This window comes from Prionailurus bengalensis, chromosome E2 (assembly GCF_016509475.1).
Source record: "Prionailurus bengalensis isolate Pbe53 chromosome E2, Fcat_Pben_1.1_paternal_pri, whole genome shotgun sequence".
Taxonomy (NCBI): Eukaryota; Metazoa; Chordata; class Mammalia; order Carnivora; family Felidae; genus Prionailurus; species Prionailurus bengalensis.
This window is the reverse complement of record NC_057352.1, coordinates 60,127,111-60,146,093: the sequence shown is the minus strand read 5'-3', so window position 1 is coordinate 60,146,093 and position 18,983 is coordinate 60,127,111. Positions and strand designations below refer to the sequence as shown.

Genomic DNA, 18,983 nt, shown 5'->3' with positions numbered 1-18,983 from the left:
GAGTCTAGTTTCGGGGGTGGGGAGAAGAGGTAGTCCAGGTATCCAGCACCGCATCTTGAGCAGTATCTCCAGAAAGAACTTTGGACAGCTTGGTTGTTTGTGCTAACTGTGCAGTGATTCAAATTTGATCTCTTTCCCCCCCCTCCTCCCCCACTTCTAGGTACTTTTAGGTTGAAATATGCCCCTCCAGCAGAAAGTCTGGACTCCACAGACTGATATTTTCCTCTGGCAACAGAACACTATTAAGCCATGGAGACATAAGGAAATTAAATACAAGACCGAGAAGTCTAGTTGCTGTTGAGCTTAATATTTTTAATCCAAAGGTGCTTTACTTTACTAGACTGGATAGAAAACCTAGTGTAGGAGTGCATCAAACTCAGTTTTATTGCCAAAATCCTAGATTGGAGCTTGACGTCAGGACTCGCCTGGTCGGCGCCTCCACCGTGGTCGCGATGCAGAGACCTCCGTCTCCCGAGGAGCATCGCCATCCTCGGTCCTTCCAGGCTCACATGTAATTCCAGGGCAGCTACGCAAGATCGGACTCGAGTACTGAGGGTCGGAGTTCCCTGCGTGGCGTTCCACCAGTCGGACTCTGGTCACCCCTGGGTGAGGGAAAATGTCGCCTCTGTTTTGTTCTGTTTTTGTTTTGTTCTGTTCCTTGAGTGGTTAGACACTAATCTCTCTGGGCTTTTTAAGGATTGCACTACAGAAGAATGTAAACTGATGCCAGTCTCTGCGGTTTTGGGAGACAGACTCCCTGAGACCAGTCAGTGCAAGACACTCGGAGAATCTGCGTTTAAGGAGTTGGCACCAGCAGGCCGCGTGACTTGGTACACGACAAAGATGTCAGCGTCTCCTTCCCTCCTTAAAACACTTGCAGCAGTTTCAGGTTTTTCTTTTCCTTTTTTTTTTTTTTTTCTGCGAATACATTTAAACTACATTATTAAATAGAAATAGTTACTCGCAACAACTTAATATCTTAAGGGTCCAAGTCCCAGAGAATCCCTAGTTGTCAGAGCTTTGAGAATCCTTCCTCCCCAGCCCGTCAGTAGCGTGGAGTCTTGGTCGTCTCCCACCGCGACGGAGCTCTCGCAGGGACATGGTAACCGCCCGGCCTTCGTGGGCTGGCTCCGAGGGACGCTACGACACCCTTAGCAAAGTTGGCAAGTTCTTTTATGTCACACAGATCTCCCGAGGCCCCCAAGGCTGACTGCTAACGGATTCACACTGGAGACAGACATTTCAACAATGATACAGTCCTGTAACTTAGGAGCAAAAGATTCGAAACGTTCTCCTGTCCACTTCTTTTGTATTAGGCTGTGTATTAATGGTTAGTTCCGTGAGAAGTTACCTGGAAAACTACAATAGAAAGTGGTAAGACTCTGAAAGAGGCCGCACCAACAGGACAGAGCCACAAGATCTGCACAAGTGTGGTTTTATCCAACGTGGGAAACAAATCCTCCCCACACAGCTCTCGGTGTCACCCCATTGCAATGAAAGTTGCTTGGTCTGAAATGTAGGGACTTAAATCTTCAAAGCTAAAGGGAGTTTTCTGCTCAAATAACAATATTACTTTAAACACTAAAGCCTTCCATATTAAAATACTGATTGGTTAGGCCTTGCCCAGGGATTTTGCAGTGGAGTATGTATTAAAAAAAAAAAATCATAATACTCAGACCGTTCTTAAAATGGGACAATCAGCCTCATGCCGAATTGGTGTAAATCAAAAGAATACCCTAGAATTTGAGGCACTGTGATGTGAGGCTTCAAATTTTATGATCTGTTTCCTGGCTGCAGAGATACTAAAGCAGAGTTGTTACATTTTTTAATGAAAGGCTTTTAGTAGTTTTTTAGCGTTTTATTTTAGTAGAGTTTCATTTCTATGCAATGCAGAATGGACAGACCTCTGTACGCGTCTCTCTTCCCAGTGCACAGTATTACGTACGGTTTTGAAGCAATGGTGATGCTTACGGCAACTTTTTTGGGGGAATGTGACATTGATCTCTTAATTGTAAACACTACAAAATGTCAAAATAACGAGAACTGACACAACTTTGCCTTAAAGAGTACGAGCCTGGAACTTGTCATATGATGTTAGAGGAAGACTTGGGAGTGTCCACTGATGTTTACGATTTTAATATTTCTGAAGGCCGTTATGGTGGCCTGGACATGTGCTGAAAGCCAAACTTTTAAATTTTTTGGTTTTTTAAAAAAAAAAAAAAGAAATATTTTAAATAAATCCTATTTCAACACAGTGAAATTGTTGAAAACTGTCTCATAACAAGAGGAAAAAAATCATATTTAGGGTTTTTGTTTTAGTGGTCAGTATTGGGGAATGAAAGTGTCTGTTGTTACCCTTAGGACTATTTTGATAAATATTAGAAGTTAGCGTTCCATATAACAAGAAGTTGAAACAAGATCTTTGATTTGAAGTATAACATTCAAATTGAGGTAAATGAGTCCAGACATTGTGCGGCTGTGTTCCAGTCATCAAAGGTCTTAGAAAAATCCCCAGTTGTCTTTGGAAGTGCATGTGCGGTGTGATGTCTCCAGTGAGGCCATTCCAAGGTGAGAATTGTGAAACGTAAATGTGACATACACGGGACATAAAGCATTCAGCTGCCGATCTGTGCGATCTCTCCCCAAGTGAATTTCCATACTTGGACTTGGGAATGTTTGCTGGCAGTATTATCTCCGATGAATTTCTCTCCAAAAGCAACCAAAGTCGTTAAGCCTAAAGAGCGTTTTGCATTTCCTCAGATGTCCTCATCTTCTTAGAAACACAGATCCGACTGACCCTTTCAACTACGTAGTCATTTTCGTGAAACCATGGGCTCAGTTTCCAAATGCTGTAGCAACCAGGTAGGTGTGGCATGGCCACTTGGCTGTGTGTGGTCTATCGTATATCAAAGTTTCTCACCCCATTTTTTTGTCTTCAAGAATGGGGGAAGTGGAATGTACAGATTGAAGTAGAATACAATGTCGAGGTAAAACAACTATTTAAATTTTTTTTTTTAGCCAAACATCCAATTTTCTACCTTCTTTTCTAATTTTTATTTCAAAAGTACTGAAAATTGGAAAAGTGTTTAAATGTTAAAACTCGTAATTGCTAAAGAGCACTGAGGAAATGGGAGCTAGCACTTACAATAAAGACAAAATTATTTTCTTCAAAGCAGGTACGTGATTGGGTATTTTGAAAAAAACAACCAACCAGCATCATCTATAATCTCCAGAAGATCACAGGAGTCAGCTTGTGAATATGGTAGCTAGTAGGTTCGGTGTTTTAATTCACTATTTAGAAGTCACTGTAGCTAGTTTGCACTACGCTGTGTGTGGAGGTGCGGGGCGGCAGCTCAGCCCAGCGTCACACACGCGGCCCCGTGGGAGCACCGGCAGATCTGATCAATCGGGATCTGACCGAGAGGCTTGCTCTGGGCCCACTCCAGTGTCCCTGGAGAGCGCTCGCCCAGTGGAATCAGGTTGCACCCTCCTCACTCCTTGTCATTTTGTACTCTTCCTGCTTCTGTGGTGGGTTATTTGATGCCTTGCTAGTTTTACATACTGGTTACTGATGGCGTACGAATTGAATCTTAAGGATGGTAAGGGAAGCCGTGTCTTTCCCAGAGGATGGGCCTGTGGAACCTGAGCGGGCGGACCTCCTTTCCACAGTGCAGACGACTCCCCTAAGAATGAGTCAGGTGACGTTTAAAACCATGGGTTCTGAAGAGGCTCAATTTGCAAAGTCCCGAGGTTCTGAATGAAAAAGTCTTTAATCAGTACTCTCGAAACCACACACTTGCTGGTTGAGGCCCAAGGTCGACTTTGCTACGCCGTTCCAGGTGGAGGGGAGCTCAGTGCGTCATCAGTGTCCTCAGTCAGTCCCGGGTATCGTAACAAGCCCCTCACATGCATTAAGTTCTCACATGCACAAGGATGAAGGCTTTGGTACTGAAACCGAAGACTTCGTGTACTCAAGAATCTTCACAGCTTATATTGGACAGATTTTCTTTTTAGGAATGAAGGAAAATTCTCCCATTTTTGAGCCATTCTTTTATGTCAATTCTACAAATTGCATGTAACTTTATAAATATTTTTAAAAGATATAGTTTTGTAAATATTTAATATTCTGCTAATTTGATTTTGAATTGTAAATGTTAAGTATTCTGTTTTTGAAGTTTTTATGTTTTATTATACTTTGTTAAAAAGGAAAAATTGTACATTTTTAGAATGTTTTTATGAGTAAATTTAATGTACTGAAAATAAAAATTAAAAAAAATGTTTCATTTTATTAGGCCTTTGTTTCATAGAAAATGGAGCACACATCTTTTTGAATAAATCGAAATTCTTGATCTCCAAACTAGGGAGTCAAACCTTGCCTTCTCAATTTGACAAGAGATATGTGGTCTTAAATCCATTTAAAAAAATTTTAAGTTTTACTGTAAGTTTTGTAACGTTTATTCATTTCTGAGACAGAGACAGACCGTGAGTGGGCGAGGGCAGACAGAAAGAGGGAGACACAGAATCCGAAGCAGGCTCCAAGCTCCCAGGCGGGGCTCGAACTCCCAAACCATGAGATCATGACCTGAGCCGGAGTCAGACGCCCAACCGAGCCACCCAGCTGCCCAAATTCATTTTCTAAAAACTGATTTTCTTTTTGAGAGAGAACTTGTGAACAGGGGAGAGGGTCAAGGGCAAAAGAATCCCAAGGAGGTTCCATGCTCAGCCTGGACCCCATCGTGGGGCTCAATCCGACCCTGGGATCATGACCCGAGCTGAAATCGAGTCAGACGCTCAACTGACTAAGCTACCCAGGTGCCCCTTAACTCCATTGTCTATCATTTCCCACTTTTTAAAAACATCCTTGCCTTGAACAGAAAAGTGACTCTTGATTTGGGGTTTAAAGAGGTTCCATGAGAAATCAAGATTGGCAGGAACAGATAGGTGTCAAGGATACTTGAGACTTTTGTAAACGTGTGATTTACACACAGCACAAACGTGTCCTGGCATTTAAAGCTCTGTCCTCTCTGGATTTGGGACAGTGGCGGTCTAGTGAGCACAAGCTGGCCCGGGACTGCACTGCCCCGAGCAGTGCCACACTCCCCAGCAGAGGTCCCCAGGGCCTCTTGGTCTCGTCGGGCCTGAGGCTGCCCAGAGAAAGGTGCGCACGTGGCTCGGGGCATCAGGGCCTCCGTCAGGAGAGACCACTGGCCCATCCTTGTAGCTGGCGGCAGCCTCCCCGACTCGCCGTTCGGAAGAGAGAGGGGCCTCTGAAGGGGGATCTGCGCGCCTGAGCAGTACAATCGCGGAAGCAGAGCATTTCCTCAGCTCGCTCCCCGGGTTCTTCCACAAACCTCCGAGGTGCCTGCTTCTGACTGGGAACGGGTGGAGGTTTTCCAGGGCGGAGTGCTGGCCACTGCTTGGCTGCAGTCTGTACCACCTTTCCCTGATGAAGCACGAGGTGCCCGTAAACCACGAAATGTCTTCTCGACCAGGCAGCGCATACTCAACACCTTCTGTGGGGTACTTTTTCATTTAGAGTGGCAGGGTTCCAAGTGTTTATTCCCACAAAACACCCGGGTCCCACATCCATCCGTACACTTTGTGGCCGGTCTTTTAGTTCTCAGGAGACTCCTGTTTGGTAAAGACAAGATGAGCTGGCAGAACCTGGACTGAGGTGAGAAAGGTGCCTCGGACAAGGCAGAGCCCTTCAGAGGCGGGCACCCCTCTGCCCACTCCCGGCCCCCCACCCCCCCCCCGCAGCAAAACCAGCCTTGGTGCCTTTAGGAAGGAAATTCCCCGCCTGGCACGGGCTAGCGCGGACGCTATACCACTGCAAGTATCGGATACCGATCCATTAAACTGAACTCGGCGACGGGTTTTAGTTGTGCCTTTATTCACCTTAGTTCATTAAAAATGTACTTGGCTTAGAGATCCTATAGTGACCACCCGCTAATGTGGGGTAGAAGTCGCGCCCTTCCCACATGGTATTTTTTAAAAAGCTGAATTTCTTCTAGGAATCTTATCACACAGGAGTTACAAGAATGTCAGGTATAATGATGTGTACAATCTAAACAAGACAGGCTGATTAAGAATTTACATAATGTAAAAATACACATATTAAAAGTTAGCCACGTGGACAGATGCATGCAGTGGGAATGGTCGGAAGGCTGGGGAGTCAAGCGCCCATATGCAGCAATATTCCTCTCCCCCCCCCCCCGCCCCCATTAATAAGTAACTTCCACTAACAGGTCCGGGTATTTCACACACGTCTAAATACACAAAGGTGAAACGTAACCTGCTTGTTACATGTACAGTCTAAAGTCGACTGTGATCTTTCTGTTACTCCCACAAAAATAGTAAATAGTGAGCCCATGCAGGTAGTAGGAAGCATTGGTGGTTCTAGTTGAATTCGGAAAATGTTTAATTTTTGACATTAATATCCATGAAGAGTGTATGTCTCCTTTGTTACTGTTTTTTTCACAACTGACATGCACTTTGAGCAGAGGAACCAGGACGGTTCTGACCTACAGTGACAACTGAAATACTCTTAAAAATGTGGGAACTTTTTCATAACAGAGCCACACACAACATAAAACACGGATCATCTACAGCTTTAGGCTGAAAGGTAGAGGGAGTGCATCTGAATTTTAATGCTTTAGTCTCCATGTTCTGTAGTTTCTACCACTGACCTAAGGAACAAAACTGCTTGAACAGCTTGTTTCTCTACCAAAGCAGATGGCAGTTTGACCTCTCAGAGAATATGCAAACCAGAAGAAATGTCCCATTTTTCTTCCCTGGGCCCTTTGAGAAACTAGACCAAAATTTTAAATTATTCAAGGTTCTTACTGAGCAGCGGTGCTTTACTGTCTAGAGAAGCAAACGAACCCCCCCCCCCCCCCCCCCCCCGCCAATGGCACTGCACAGGCATGGACTTGGGGCACACTACACTAGGAGTCGAGAACCTTGAGCAGCAGTTCAGAGTTTTCTTATCCACCTCAATTTTTCCTGCTTTTTGCCCACTATTATGGCCAGTGTGGGCGGGCGGGAAGGGGGCTATGCTTGACAACTTATGCTTTCCAAGATCCTCTTAAAGAGAGTTCTCTAGTTGAGTGGAAACTCTTCTACAAAAAGTTGGCTGGTTCTGTGAACCTAGAAAAGAATTTCTCTCTGAATGCTTATGTTGCAAGTTCCTCATAGGGAAAGAGCATTAGAATAATGTGAAGGTCTATTTTATCGGCAACTTAGAATGCAAAGTATTTTATTTTTAAACTTCTAAATTTGAAAACAAAACAGCCTAGGTTAAATAATGGTTTTTCCAAAGCTGAATGTGCTCATGTGGAGCTCCATTTTTCTGCTTGTAGCACAAAACAACTTCCTACAACTCCTAGGCAGGAACACTACTGTTTTTGATGGTCTGTGATTGAATGAATGGATCAATCTCAGTTGGTAATATCCCTTTTTTTTCCTTGGTAAGGGCTTAAAAAAATTCTAGAACAGATGCGTTTTTCTAGTCTTACACAGACACTTTGATTCCAAATGTCTCCTGAGAGGCATATACCATATACAGGAACCCGTCTTCGTCCTTCTCACGTTCATACACTTCAGAAATCGGCGTGGACACACTCACCATGCTGTGTCCATTGACTAACAGGAAGAACGCCTGATTGGCGTTGAGCTGTAAGCGCCTCCTATTGAAAGAAAAATAATGTGAAGAGATACTGAACACCAATACCCGGGATGTGTGAAAATCTCACCCACCCCCCACTGACACACAAGTACAAAGATTTTGTACATGCTGCTTCTGGCAAAATAAAATGTATGCCTACTGATGATTACTCTCAAAGCTTCTCATAAAGTACAGGACATTTCCTAGGATTACACTGACAAAGGATATATTAGTGGTAATACTTGATAGATTATTCTTACTATATTCCTGAGGCCAGTCTTAAACTAGCATGCTCTCTGAAGAGCCATTAGTGTCTAGTATGAGAAATACCTCAAAATATAGTTTATATTACCATTGTACCAAGTCTGCATTCTTTTACTAATTTTGCTGTACAAAACTTGTAATTTTTCTGATCAAGAGACAACATCTATACGAGATGTTATGGTGAAAGAATCAGAAGGACAGCAGATCCAACAGGGAAGAGAGAAGAACTCAGAAAGGAAATGTCTTTAGGTTTTATTGAGCTTGTGGAGATCTTAATCAAAACTAAAAAGTTTGAAACAAAACACAACAACAACAACAAAACTAAAGATTTATCTAAGTCTGATAAAGAAAGAGAAGCTACCCAAACAAATAGAAAAAAGTGATTATATACCTAATGATCTTGATGAGCTCACTCATGTTGACGTGATCAGGTACAAGGAACTTGGTTTTGTCCAGTACAGGAAGTTGCTTCTCACCCTTGTATCGTTCTATGATCACCTAAAAAAATAGCCAGAAAAGAGATTTTGAGATCAGCTATGAAGAACAGACAAAATACCTCCTATGTTGTAACTGGCACATACCTAAACGGGGTCTGAAATAGAAAGGGCACATTTGTTAGTTTCCTCATAGCGCTCTTGTGAAGAGTGATCATTTATCAGCTTACACTCTGTCCCTTACAGAATATGGCACACACAATACACAGTGGATGCCTCCAGGAGGTGAGCTATGTATTCTTTTTACTTGGAACCATGAAAATATACTAACTAGTCAGAAAAAAAAAATACTAAGAACAGAGGCTAGGTGCCAGCTTAAAGTGTAAAGTTCTGAATCTGTCAATGACACCACCACCATTTCCTCTGAAATATGTAAGATCTTTTTTAATTAGATGTACTTCTACAACAACTTTTTTAATGTTTTTATTTATTTTTGAGAGAGAGACAGAGAGAGAGAGAGAGAGAAAGAGAATGAACACAAGCAGGGGAGAGAGAGAGAGAAACAGAATCTGAAGCAGGCTCCAGATTCCACGCCATCTGCACAGAGCCTGACTCGGGGCACAAACTCATGAACTGTGAGATCATGACCTTAACCAAAGTTGGACATTTAACCAACTGAGCCACTCAGGGGCCCCGTACCTTTTTTCTTTTTTTTTAAGTTTATTTTGCGAGAGCTCTCATGAGCAGGGGAGGGGCAGAGAGAGAGAATCCTAAGCAGGCCCCACATTGGGGGTCCACACGCACAACACAGGGCTCAATCCCAGGAACCATGAGATCATGACACAAGCTGAAATAGGAGTCAGACACTTAACCGACTGAGCCACCCAGGCGCCCCTGAAGTGTGGAAGTTTTTTGTTACGGTAATACACTCATGTTTTTTTCATACTAGACCTGTTTCTCTACTTGACATGGAAAAAGTCTTAAGTAAATACCTGACAAGTAGAGACAATGATTCACTGGTTCTGGAAACACATTTTGTGCAGAAAGACTTGAAGATTCTTTCACATTGACAAAATATTCCCTATATTTCTTTAAAGAGTTAAAAAAAATTTTTTAACGTTTGTTTTTGAAAGAGCGCGAGCAGGGGAGAGCCAAAGAGAGAGGGAGACATAGACTCTGAAACAGGCTCCAAGCTGTCAGCACACAGCCCGACGCGGGGTTTGAACCCATCAACTGTGAGGTCATGACCTGAGCTAAAGTTGGACACCTAAGTGACTGAGCCACCCAGGTGCCCCTCTTTAATGAGTTTTAAAAGTCAAGAATCTTTGTGGGTTCGAGCCCCGCGTCAGGCTCTGTGCCGACAGCTCAGAGTCTGGAGCCTGCTTTGGATTCTGTCTCCCTCTCTCTCTGCCCCTCTCCGGCTAGTGCTCCATCTGTCTCAAAGATAAATTAAAAATGTTAAAAAAATTTTTTTTAAAGTCAATAGTTTTACATCATGAACTGAAATAAATCCATCAGCTCCTTGCCATACTTCCTTTCCATACTAGTTCTACGCCACTACAAAAGCAAAACAGCCATACCGTGCCACAACGAGAAGCTGAGAGAGACAGGAATGGGAATCTTTACATAATGTTTCTTCAGAAAAGGGGAAGAGACTGGTCTGTATATGGCTCCGCTGTAAGGGAGCCCACGGGAGGTTCTGTGTAAGGCCAAATCAAACTGTTATCACCTTCCTTGATAAGATCTAGAACTTTTATCCACAGGGTGTGTTCACAACATTATCCACAGGGAAGAATCAGTAGATAGAGTACACTTGCCTGGGTTTGACTAGTAGCAGAGATCAGAAGCAAGGCAGAAATCTTAAATTCCTGGTCCAAGAAGAGGCAGAAGCACCGGAGGAAAAACTTAAGACCTTAGAACCCTTCCCTTCAAGGAGGACACAGCAGCAGCCTGGGGACACAGGACAGGATGGCCTTGGGCACCTCCTGCTCTCTCTCAGGTGCTCAGGCTGCTCTGCGGGGAGAGGAGCTGTTCGAGCTGCTCCTGACTCGCCCGCACTGGCCATCCCCACGAGAACCATCGCCTACAAATGACTGGTTTCCTTGTCCCTTCTTTTTCCTTTTTCCTGTACCCTTCTAATCTGGGAGAGAAGGTGTGTGAGTCACGGGGTAAGGCGTCTGGCTGCGTCTGAGGAGTGCCCTCCTGAGTGCTGCACTTAGGCGGCCACCGCGGGCAGAAGCGTGGAGGACACAGCCGCCCTCAAAGAGCAGAGACCAGACTGCCGGTGGAGCTGCTTCTGCCTTCGGTCCTTCCATCCGATTCTCAACAAGCAGTGCCTGTGACAGTGGTTCTCAGACTTGTTCAGGGGATCACAAGCACGAACGGGGAAATATAAGTACACGATTTCTGCAAAAACCCAGAAAGGACTGCTAACATGTTCAGATATCTGCGTTTCAAAAGGAGGCTGTGGAACAAACCCTGGCAGACTACTGGGCTGTTTGTTTCCAACAGCTAGCACCTGCTAGGAGATAAAACAGCAGGTATTCAAAGTGAAGATAACCTTACAGTTAAAGAAATCCCCCAGGCCACATGTTGACCAAGTACCAGGACAGACTGAAATTTCTAAGCAGGCCAAGGAAAGACTGTTTTTTACTGTAGGACCCCACAGTTGGGAAGCTGCTGGGCAGACCCGTCTTCTCTTTTCTGTGTACCTTACAGCCCCACCTCCTGGATCTTTTCTCTCCCCTCAGTTTGGCATGAGGTCACATGTCACAAAGCCAAACACGAAAGCTGCCACCGAGCTTTTAACAGTGGAGTTTCTCAGGGGTCTATAGAATTTGTAGGAGGTGACAACCACGTACACAGAATTACGCAAATCTTTCCAACAACTACATGGGATGGGATTCTCTTCCCATTTTACACATAAAGATGTAGCAGCACCTTTCAGAATTTTAGTAACTAGCTCAAAATCACTTAGTAACCTTGAACCTAAGGCCTGAACTCAGCCTCTGTCTGAAACCAGGAGTTCCTCTTACCCACTAGACCTGGTGCCTCAGGCAGAAACTTTTTCTAGGGTCTGCCAGCAAAGGATTTGGGGCAGAGGATGTGGGTTCCTGGGCACACCAAAAAGCATCTGAGGCACCTACACGTGACAAGAAAGAGCAGTGTTTTTCCTCCATTTCCTGCGAAGAAGCCAAATACAAGAGACTTCTCTGGGGCGTCAAAAGACATCCTGGAATGTGCAGTCACGTTTAAATCCTGAGGACTACTGATTTTCCAACCGCAGTACTCCGCTTCCTTTAGCAGACAGTGGATACTTCCTTCCACTCATAAAAGACGACCAGTTCTAGCCCCTCTATTCATTTCCCCCAAATAAATATATTTGACTTGTGAAGTGTGTAACATTAAGGTAGCAAACTCAGACTCAGGAGGAAACAAGGGGGTTAGATGAAACAGCTGTGTATTAAGTGATCTCAATTCTAGGTCATGAAGCTGACACTGGGGGCTATCGGTCAGGATTTTTGTAGAAACCCCTGTCACATGGTTGCACACAGCAGTGTCGTACCAAAGTACTTAAGCAGTGCTCCCGTCTGCATACATTATTAATGACTGAAACACAGATGCTGGAGACTACCTACTGGGATTTTCGTAGGATGCTGCTCTCGGATAAGTCGGACATCTTCTACTCTTTGTTCTGCAATGAAAGGAAAAGACACAGGCATTATTAAGGGTGACAATGCAGCTTCTTTCCTGCATTTTCACTGGTGGTTTCCTTATGTGAATTCACCTATCCCTAGCTGTGGCAGAGTAGAGCAGTAAGGGTATCTTTCCTGGAACTCAGAAGAACCAAACACTGGCATTTCATATCTGGTAAACTGACATGTAAGGCCAAATGCAACTTCCATGTAAACCAACATGCAATTACATGGCTATAGCAGGTGGAATAGCCTAAGACCAAGAGTACAGAATTCCTAGTTTCAAGGGTTTGGGACCCCAGGCTCAGTCAAATACAATCAGCAGACTGACTGCACGGTATTACCAATCTTTCCTCCAAGGACTCCCACCACCTGTCAACTTTTGTGCATTTTCCATAGTTTAAGTTGGTACAGAAATCCATGATCAACCATAGGCTCTCCAATACAATTTTCCCTTATCACTTCCTGCTTTTCAATGATATAGTCCTTAAAAGGAAAGAAAATGCCCAAAATAGATATGGGTAAAAGGAATTTCCTATTTGACTTTTAAACAGTTTCACTCAGTGCCCACCCCCTCCCTTTACCTAAAAGTTTAAAGCACAAAGTCTACTGTTGAATACTAGTTTTTTGACAATCTCTATTCTCCCCCTTAATATAATCACTTACGTAAATGATCAATATCATGGGCTTCCTGAGAAATCCTGGTGACTTTGAAAAAAAGATGCTATGACCTATATAAATGTATATACTACTATTGCCAACTTTTTTTGAATTTCAAAAAAATTTACTAAAATGACTGAAATAATTCCCATGTTCAAATTATGAACGTTTAGGTTCTATTTCTATTTTCCCACCCAAAATTTCTAAAACAGCTTCTAAGATAAATCACTAAATATAAACACGTCTACTATAAAGACTCCAAATTTAGTGCTTTGTCACTTACATATAACACCCAGTGCTCACCCCAAGTACCCTCCTTAATGCCCATCGCCCATTTAGCCCAACCCCGACCTGACACCCCTCTAGCAACCCTCATTTTGTTTTCTGTATTTAAATCTCTTATGATTTGCCTGTTTATCTTATTCATCCATCCCTTCCTCTATGTTAACCTGTTTTGTTTCTTAGGTACTGTTAATAGTAAGCTTAACCTAGTGGTTCCCATCTATAATATTCTGACTGACGTATCTGGTCCAAAACCCTTGGAATTTTCTAAACAAGAATAGTGATATTGATATCTTTATGGCATCTTTTGTTTCTCCATAACAAACTCCAAACAACCATGTCTGAGGTTTGTGTTAATGTGGTGACTTTTGGAAAGCTCCTAAGGATGGGAGACTGGCTGCCAGGGGAAAGAACAGTGACTTAAGGTTTGAAACTTTCAGACCTACCCCAACAACCAGGGATGGGAAAGGTATTCGGAGGATGAACTAATCATTAATGGCCAATGATTTAACCAGTCAGGCCCATGTAATTATATCTCCGCAAATACCCAAAAGGATGGGGCTCAGAACTTCTGGGTGCTGGGAGAATACCAAACTCCCCAGGGACAAAAGCTCCTGCACTCAGGACTCTTCCAGAACTCACCCCAGTACTTTTCATGAGGCTGTCCTTTTGTGTACTTTAATATCCTTTGTAATAATCCAGTAATCTAGTAAATAAACAGCTTTCCTGCAAGCCACTCCAGCAATTTGATTAAACACGGTTGGTGGGGGGCGGTTATGGGAACCTCTGATTTCCAGCCAGTGGTCAGAAGCACAGATTAACAAGCTGAACTTGGAATTAGTGTTTGGGCGTGGTGGGGAGGGGCAATATTTGGGGACTTAACTCTTATCAACTTGTTGGATCTGAAGCTATCACCAGGTAAAGAGTTAGTACTGAGTTAAACTGTAGGACAGCCACCCATCAGTTGAGCATCCGACTCCTGATCTTGAGTTCAAACCCCACACTGGGTATAGGGCTGCTTGGGTGGCTCAGTTGGTTGGGCACTATTCTTGATCTCTGCTCAGGTCATGATCTCGTGGTTTGTGAAATCGAGCCCTGACTGAGCCCTGTGCTGACGGCGTGGAGCCTGCTTGGGATTCTCTCCCTCCCCCTTCTCCTTGATCCTCCTCCCCTGCTCATGTTCTCTCTCTCTCAAAATAAATAAACTTAAAAAAAGAAAGAAACCCACTTTGTGTATAGAGATGACTGTAAAACAATTTTTTTTTTTTTTAATTTTAGGATGGCCAGCTGAATTCAGTTTGATGTGTGGAAAAGCCACACCTCCAGGGTCCAAAGTGAAGCAGTGATTAGAATAGTGAGAGTAGAGGAGACACAGGAGGAGGATTTTCTCCCTGGCATCATCTTTTAAATCCTTCTCTATTTCTGATTCCCCTTCAATGCCTCTCTCAGCTTCGAGCCCTGTCCCTGTCTGTCTTACCCCAGGAAAAGGTGCTCTACCATAGAGACTTAGCCATCAACCCTCTTCACGACAAAAACCTCCATTCTGTCAGAGAAGATTCTTCCAGGTTAGAGGAAATCACAATTAATTCACTCTAGCAAATGAATGATAATTCTTTAATTTACCCTGGAATATGTTTCACATTTAAAGACTTATCCTAATGCATGTAAAAGTTTAATTGGAAACATTCAGACAGAAGGGGGAGATTTTTTTTTTAATACAAGGAAACAGGTTTGTTTTGGCAAGTGGAAAAGGAAAAAAAAAACCAATAAAAATAGGCTCTAAATATGAGACTTTAAAGTCAGAAATCAGAATTTTTATACTGTAGTATCAAAAGTTTATCTTGATTTAGCCCTAAAATATGGCCCAAACGACAAAAATGATTCTTTTTACTAAAGGTGGGAAAAATCAAAGTATGAAGGTGAGTGACTTCCTTAAGGTGAAAACACTTAGTACTGGGGAACTGGGGAGCTCAGGTGGTTAAGCTCCCAACTCTTGGTGTCGGCTCAGGTCATGATCTCACGGTTTGTGAGCTTGAGCCCCACATCGGGCTCCACGCTAACAATGTGAAGCCTGCTTGAGATTCTCTCTCAAAAATAAACTTAAAAAAAGAAAAAGAAAACACATAGTGTTAAAGTCTCCTAGAAATGTCTTAAGTGTCTTGAGCAGTTGCAGTGAAAACGCAGGGGTGAGCTGGAGTAACGCAGCAAATATGGTACATGCCTGTGCCTCACTCTTTTAAGTGGACAGCTATTTTCAGAGACTAACAGTAGATTTAACAAAAACATTACCAACACCACAGATAAAGGCACATATGAGCAATTCTTTTACTCAAGTGTTTTTTTAATGTTGTAGTGATCTGTTTATCATTTGTCTTCAACAGAGTGCCCCCAGCAGTCAGGGACCTGCCTCTAGTCATCTTTGTATTCCCCCAGGGCTCAGGCTTGTACACAGAAAATGATAAACAAATTTAATAAACAAATTTAATAAACAAATTAAAGTTGTAAAATGGAAATAAATACTACTCCAAATGCATATCCAGATATACTTCCCCAGATTCCTTTCCTCCTGTTTCTAAGACCCTTATAAGCCTTGCAAACAAACAAAAACGGAGAATAGGAGTCTAAAGTGTCTTAGTTTACCAATGTATTTGCAAAGTTGCTTTGAGACTACTGAAGGCATTTGAAATAAAACTATTTCATTGAGTGAAATGGAAGCATAATAAATATTGTCCCCAATCTGTCTATAAATCCTAAGTGTGATAGATATTCAATCCCTCAACGACTGGTACAGCTTCAGTTCATGGAGTGCTACCTGCGTTTTGCCATATACCTTGCTCTACAGGTCTGCCTTTTAGAGTAGTTATTCTAGACCAACACATACACGTCCCCTGAGACATGCAAACTTTTCCGCTATTAACCGAGAAGCTTAAGCCTGCTCGCCGCTAAATCGCAGAACAGTGTCATTAAATAAACTGGGGCAACCCCAGGGGCTAAAGCAAAACTTTTACATCTGAGAAGACCAAATCCAGAATTTTTTGCTCAAATACAATTCTGGAAGCTCACGTTTCCACCTATGTGCAAAGGCACCCTATGCCTTTCCACTCCGTGTTGGCCCATCTCCTGTACTGGAAACGACGGCGGCCTCCGGGAGGACGGAAAACACAGGGCGGAAGACAGAGTGCAAGTCCAGACGCTGCCACTAGGTGGATCACGATCGTCACCTCTGTGGGCCCCACCCAGTTTCTTCAGCTACAAAAGGAAGGGGTTGTTCTGGATGAACCTGAGGGTCCACTTCAACCCTCTGCATCCTGGCAGAAGGTATCAGCGGCGCTCTATTCGGTTCTGAATTAGCCTGAACTCACTCACGTGGGAAGAGAGAGAACTGCTCGAGCCCGCTGGGGCTGGTCTGAGTGCGTGAAGAGGTTCTCACCGAAGAATTAACGTCTCTCATTTACTGGGCTACGAATCAAGTGACAATTGTCAGCCCCGGAGCCAGGAAAGGCAGTAGCCGCTAAATGGCACTAGATATTTTTCTGCGAAAATGACTATTAAAGCGATCTTTTAAAAAGGGGCCAGATTCCAGGTGAATTCCCTCTAATTCATCAGAACACATTAATCTCACTTTCCCTACTCTTACCACCTACTCTTGTTCAGATGTTTCTAGAGTAACCTAAAAATACTCGAAGCAAAAGGAAAGTAACTATAGTTTCAGCTATGGGAAAATAAGCATCTTTCCCACACCAATGTCCCCAGTTAACTTTTTTTCTTTTTTGAAGCCAGCTCTATGCCCAACGTGGGGGGGGTTGAACCTACGACCCCAAGATCAAGACCCACACCGCTCTATCCACTGCGCCGGCCAGCCACCCCCCCCCCCACCCCCCGTTAGCTTCAAAATAAATGCAAGACTCGGTGGGGACGGAAGCCCGATACCAGAGGGAATCTGCTTCCAACGCTGCTCTCGGGGCTGCAGAAGAGCTCGCGAGGGTCGTGAGCGAGAAAATCCCCGCCGGGAAAGGCACGTCTAAGTCCTGCTAACGGACACGCCGCCTCTGCAGACGCAGCCACGGCCTGGCGGGCGCTTCCCCGAGCGCGGAGCGCGGCTTCGCAGGGGCAGGAGCTCACGACTGTCCGTAACGACAGCCACAGACCCAGGCGCGCCGCTCACCTCCCGGAGAGCTGCGGGCCCTCTACGGAGGGCGGACCCTGCGGAGGAGGCCCGCGGGGCACACGCACGAGCCCCGCGGCGGCCCCCTCTGCCCGCACGGCCGCGGCCGCTGCCAACAGCCCCACGAACACACGCCCGGGGGGGGGGGGCACGTCGTCCGCGCGGGACGTGCTGGCCTCGGGGAGCACCCGTCGGTTCCGCGTCCCCATTGCCGCGGGGGCGCGAGCCGCTGGCCCCCTCTCCCGCCGCGAACGGGGTCAGGACGCGCCGCCACGCCCGGTCTCGGCCGCCCGCCTCCGGGGCCCTCCGCGGCCCACAGCCCCTCCGTCGAGGGGGACCCGACGTTTGTGAGCGACCACGTGTGATCCGGCTTCACCTGGACGAGATTCACTCGCACGCTAATGCCACCCCTTCAGAGGACCTGTCGCAGACGGGCCTCCGGGCCGGCCGCCCCCGCGGGCATGACACTTCACACTCGGGGCGGCGACCCCTCCCCTCCCCCCCCCTCCCCCCCCCCCCCCCCCCCCGCCCCGCACCGGAGGGCTGCTGCACAGCGGTGCCCGCGGCCGGGCCGCCGCCGCCGCGAAGGGCCAAGAGGTGATTCAGCAGCTCCGCGCCGGCGCGTCCCGCCCGGTGTCCCTCCCCCCAGCCCCGGGCCAGCCCCGACGCCCCCCGGCCCCCGGCCCTCCTCGGCCTTCCCTCGGCCCCTCCGCCAGCTCCCGCCTCGGCCGCCGCCGACTCTGGCCGCCCGGGGTCCCCGCCTCAGCCCCTTGACGGGCCCGGGCCCCCTCGGCCCGACGTCGGCCCCCGGGCCCCGGCCCTCCGTCGGCCCTCCAGGCCCCGTCCCCCTCAGCTCCCCAGGTCCCGACGCCTCTCAGGCCCCGGCCCTCCTCGGCCTCCCTCAGACCTGCATCAGCCCCCGACCCTCCGTCGGCCCTCCGGGGTCCGACCCCCTCAGCCCCCGAGCCCCGGCCCCGCTGTCAGCCCCCGGGCACCGGCCCGGACCCCCCTCACCCCCCGGCCCTCCGTCAGCCCCCGCCGCCGACTCTGGCCGCCCTGGGTCCCCACGCTCCCCGTCTCAGCCCCTCCGCGGGCCCGGCCCCCCGCCGCGGCACCCACCGAAGGTGCGGCGCTGCTTGAAGGTCTTCTCCGACGGCATGGCGCGGGAGGCGAGGCGGAGGGTCCCGGCTGTTCCAGACGGCGGCGGCGGCGGAGACTCCGACTGTGGCGACAGCGACTTCCCTTGTGTCTCTTCAGGCCGCAGCCGCGTCAGGTGACCGGTGCGGCGTCCCAGGGGGCGGGGCCAGGGCCGGCCGCCGTAGCCGCCATGGCGGGCGTGGCGGAAGCGGGGCCGCGCGCGCAGCGGAAAGCCCTCCGTGCGCAGGCGCGCGTGCCGGGCGGGGTATGGAGGTCCGGGCGCGCTCGCGGGAGGGGGCGCGCGTCTTGGCCCCGTAGCCCCCGCGTCAGAGCGTCTCCCGCGCCGAAGTCCCGCGGGGCCCAGCTTCTCCGACTGAGCCCGCCTCGCTTGGTGCCGCGTCTCTGACAAAGTTCTGACCCGAAAATGCAGTCGCTCCGTGCACCCGCCGCTGCGCCACGGGTCTGGGGTCCGGATCAGGCACCTGTCGGTGTCGAGCGCTTAGGGAACTGGCCCCGGGGAGGAAGGGCCCTCCGCGCCGCCGCGCGCCCCCGCGAGCCCGGGAGCCCTGTGTGAACGCGCAGTGACCAATGAGGGCGCCGGGCGCGGGGTGAGGGCCTGCGGGGCGCGGGTTGCCCGCGCGTGCCCACGCCTGCGGGACGTGCACGGGTGCGCACAGCAC

The 18,983-nt window shown here is 47.1% G+C and overlaps 2 protein-coding genes across 6 annotated transcripts in view; one reads left to right on the top strand and one right to left on the bottom strand.

Moving 5' to 3' along the window:
- The window catches only part of ZCCHC14 (zinc finger CCHC-type containing 14), a 57,988-nt gene extending 53,885 nt beyond the window's left edge, over positions 1–4,103 (top strand). For 4 of the 5 annotated variants that reach the window (XM_043599836.1, XM_043599838.1, XM_043599835.1 and 1 more), the window contains one exon: positions 161–4,103. In XM_043599836.1, the coding sequence (XP_043455771.1) occupies positions 161–216 (56 nt within the window). In that variant the 3' untranslated portion in view covers positions 217–4,103. The remainder of the gene's footprint in view (positions 1–160) is intronic. The other variant, XR_006300208.1, reaches the window with a different exon arrangement.
- A 1,768-nt stretch (positions 4,104–5,871) lies between these two features.
- Positions 5,872–18,481, bottom strand: MAP1LC3B (microtubule associated protein 1 light chain 3 beta). Its single transcript, XM_043599840.1, has 4 exons — positions 18,286–18,481; positions 12,003–12,058; positions 8,322–8,428; positions 5,872–7,688 (listed from the first exon to the last, which is right to left on the bottom strand). The coding sequence occupies exons 1-4, from the start codon at positions 18,323–18,325 to the stop codon at positions 7,514–7,516; spliced, it is 378 nt and encodes a 125-aa protein (XP_043455775.1). The 5' UTR covers positions 18,326–18,481; the 3' UTR covers positions 5,872–7,513.
- Positions 18,482–18,983: the final 502 nt, after the last annotated feature.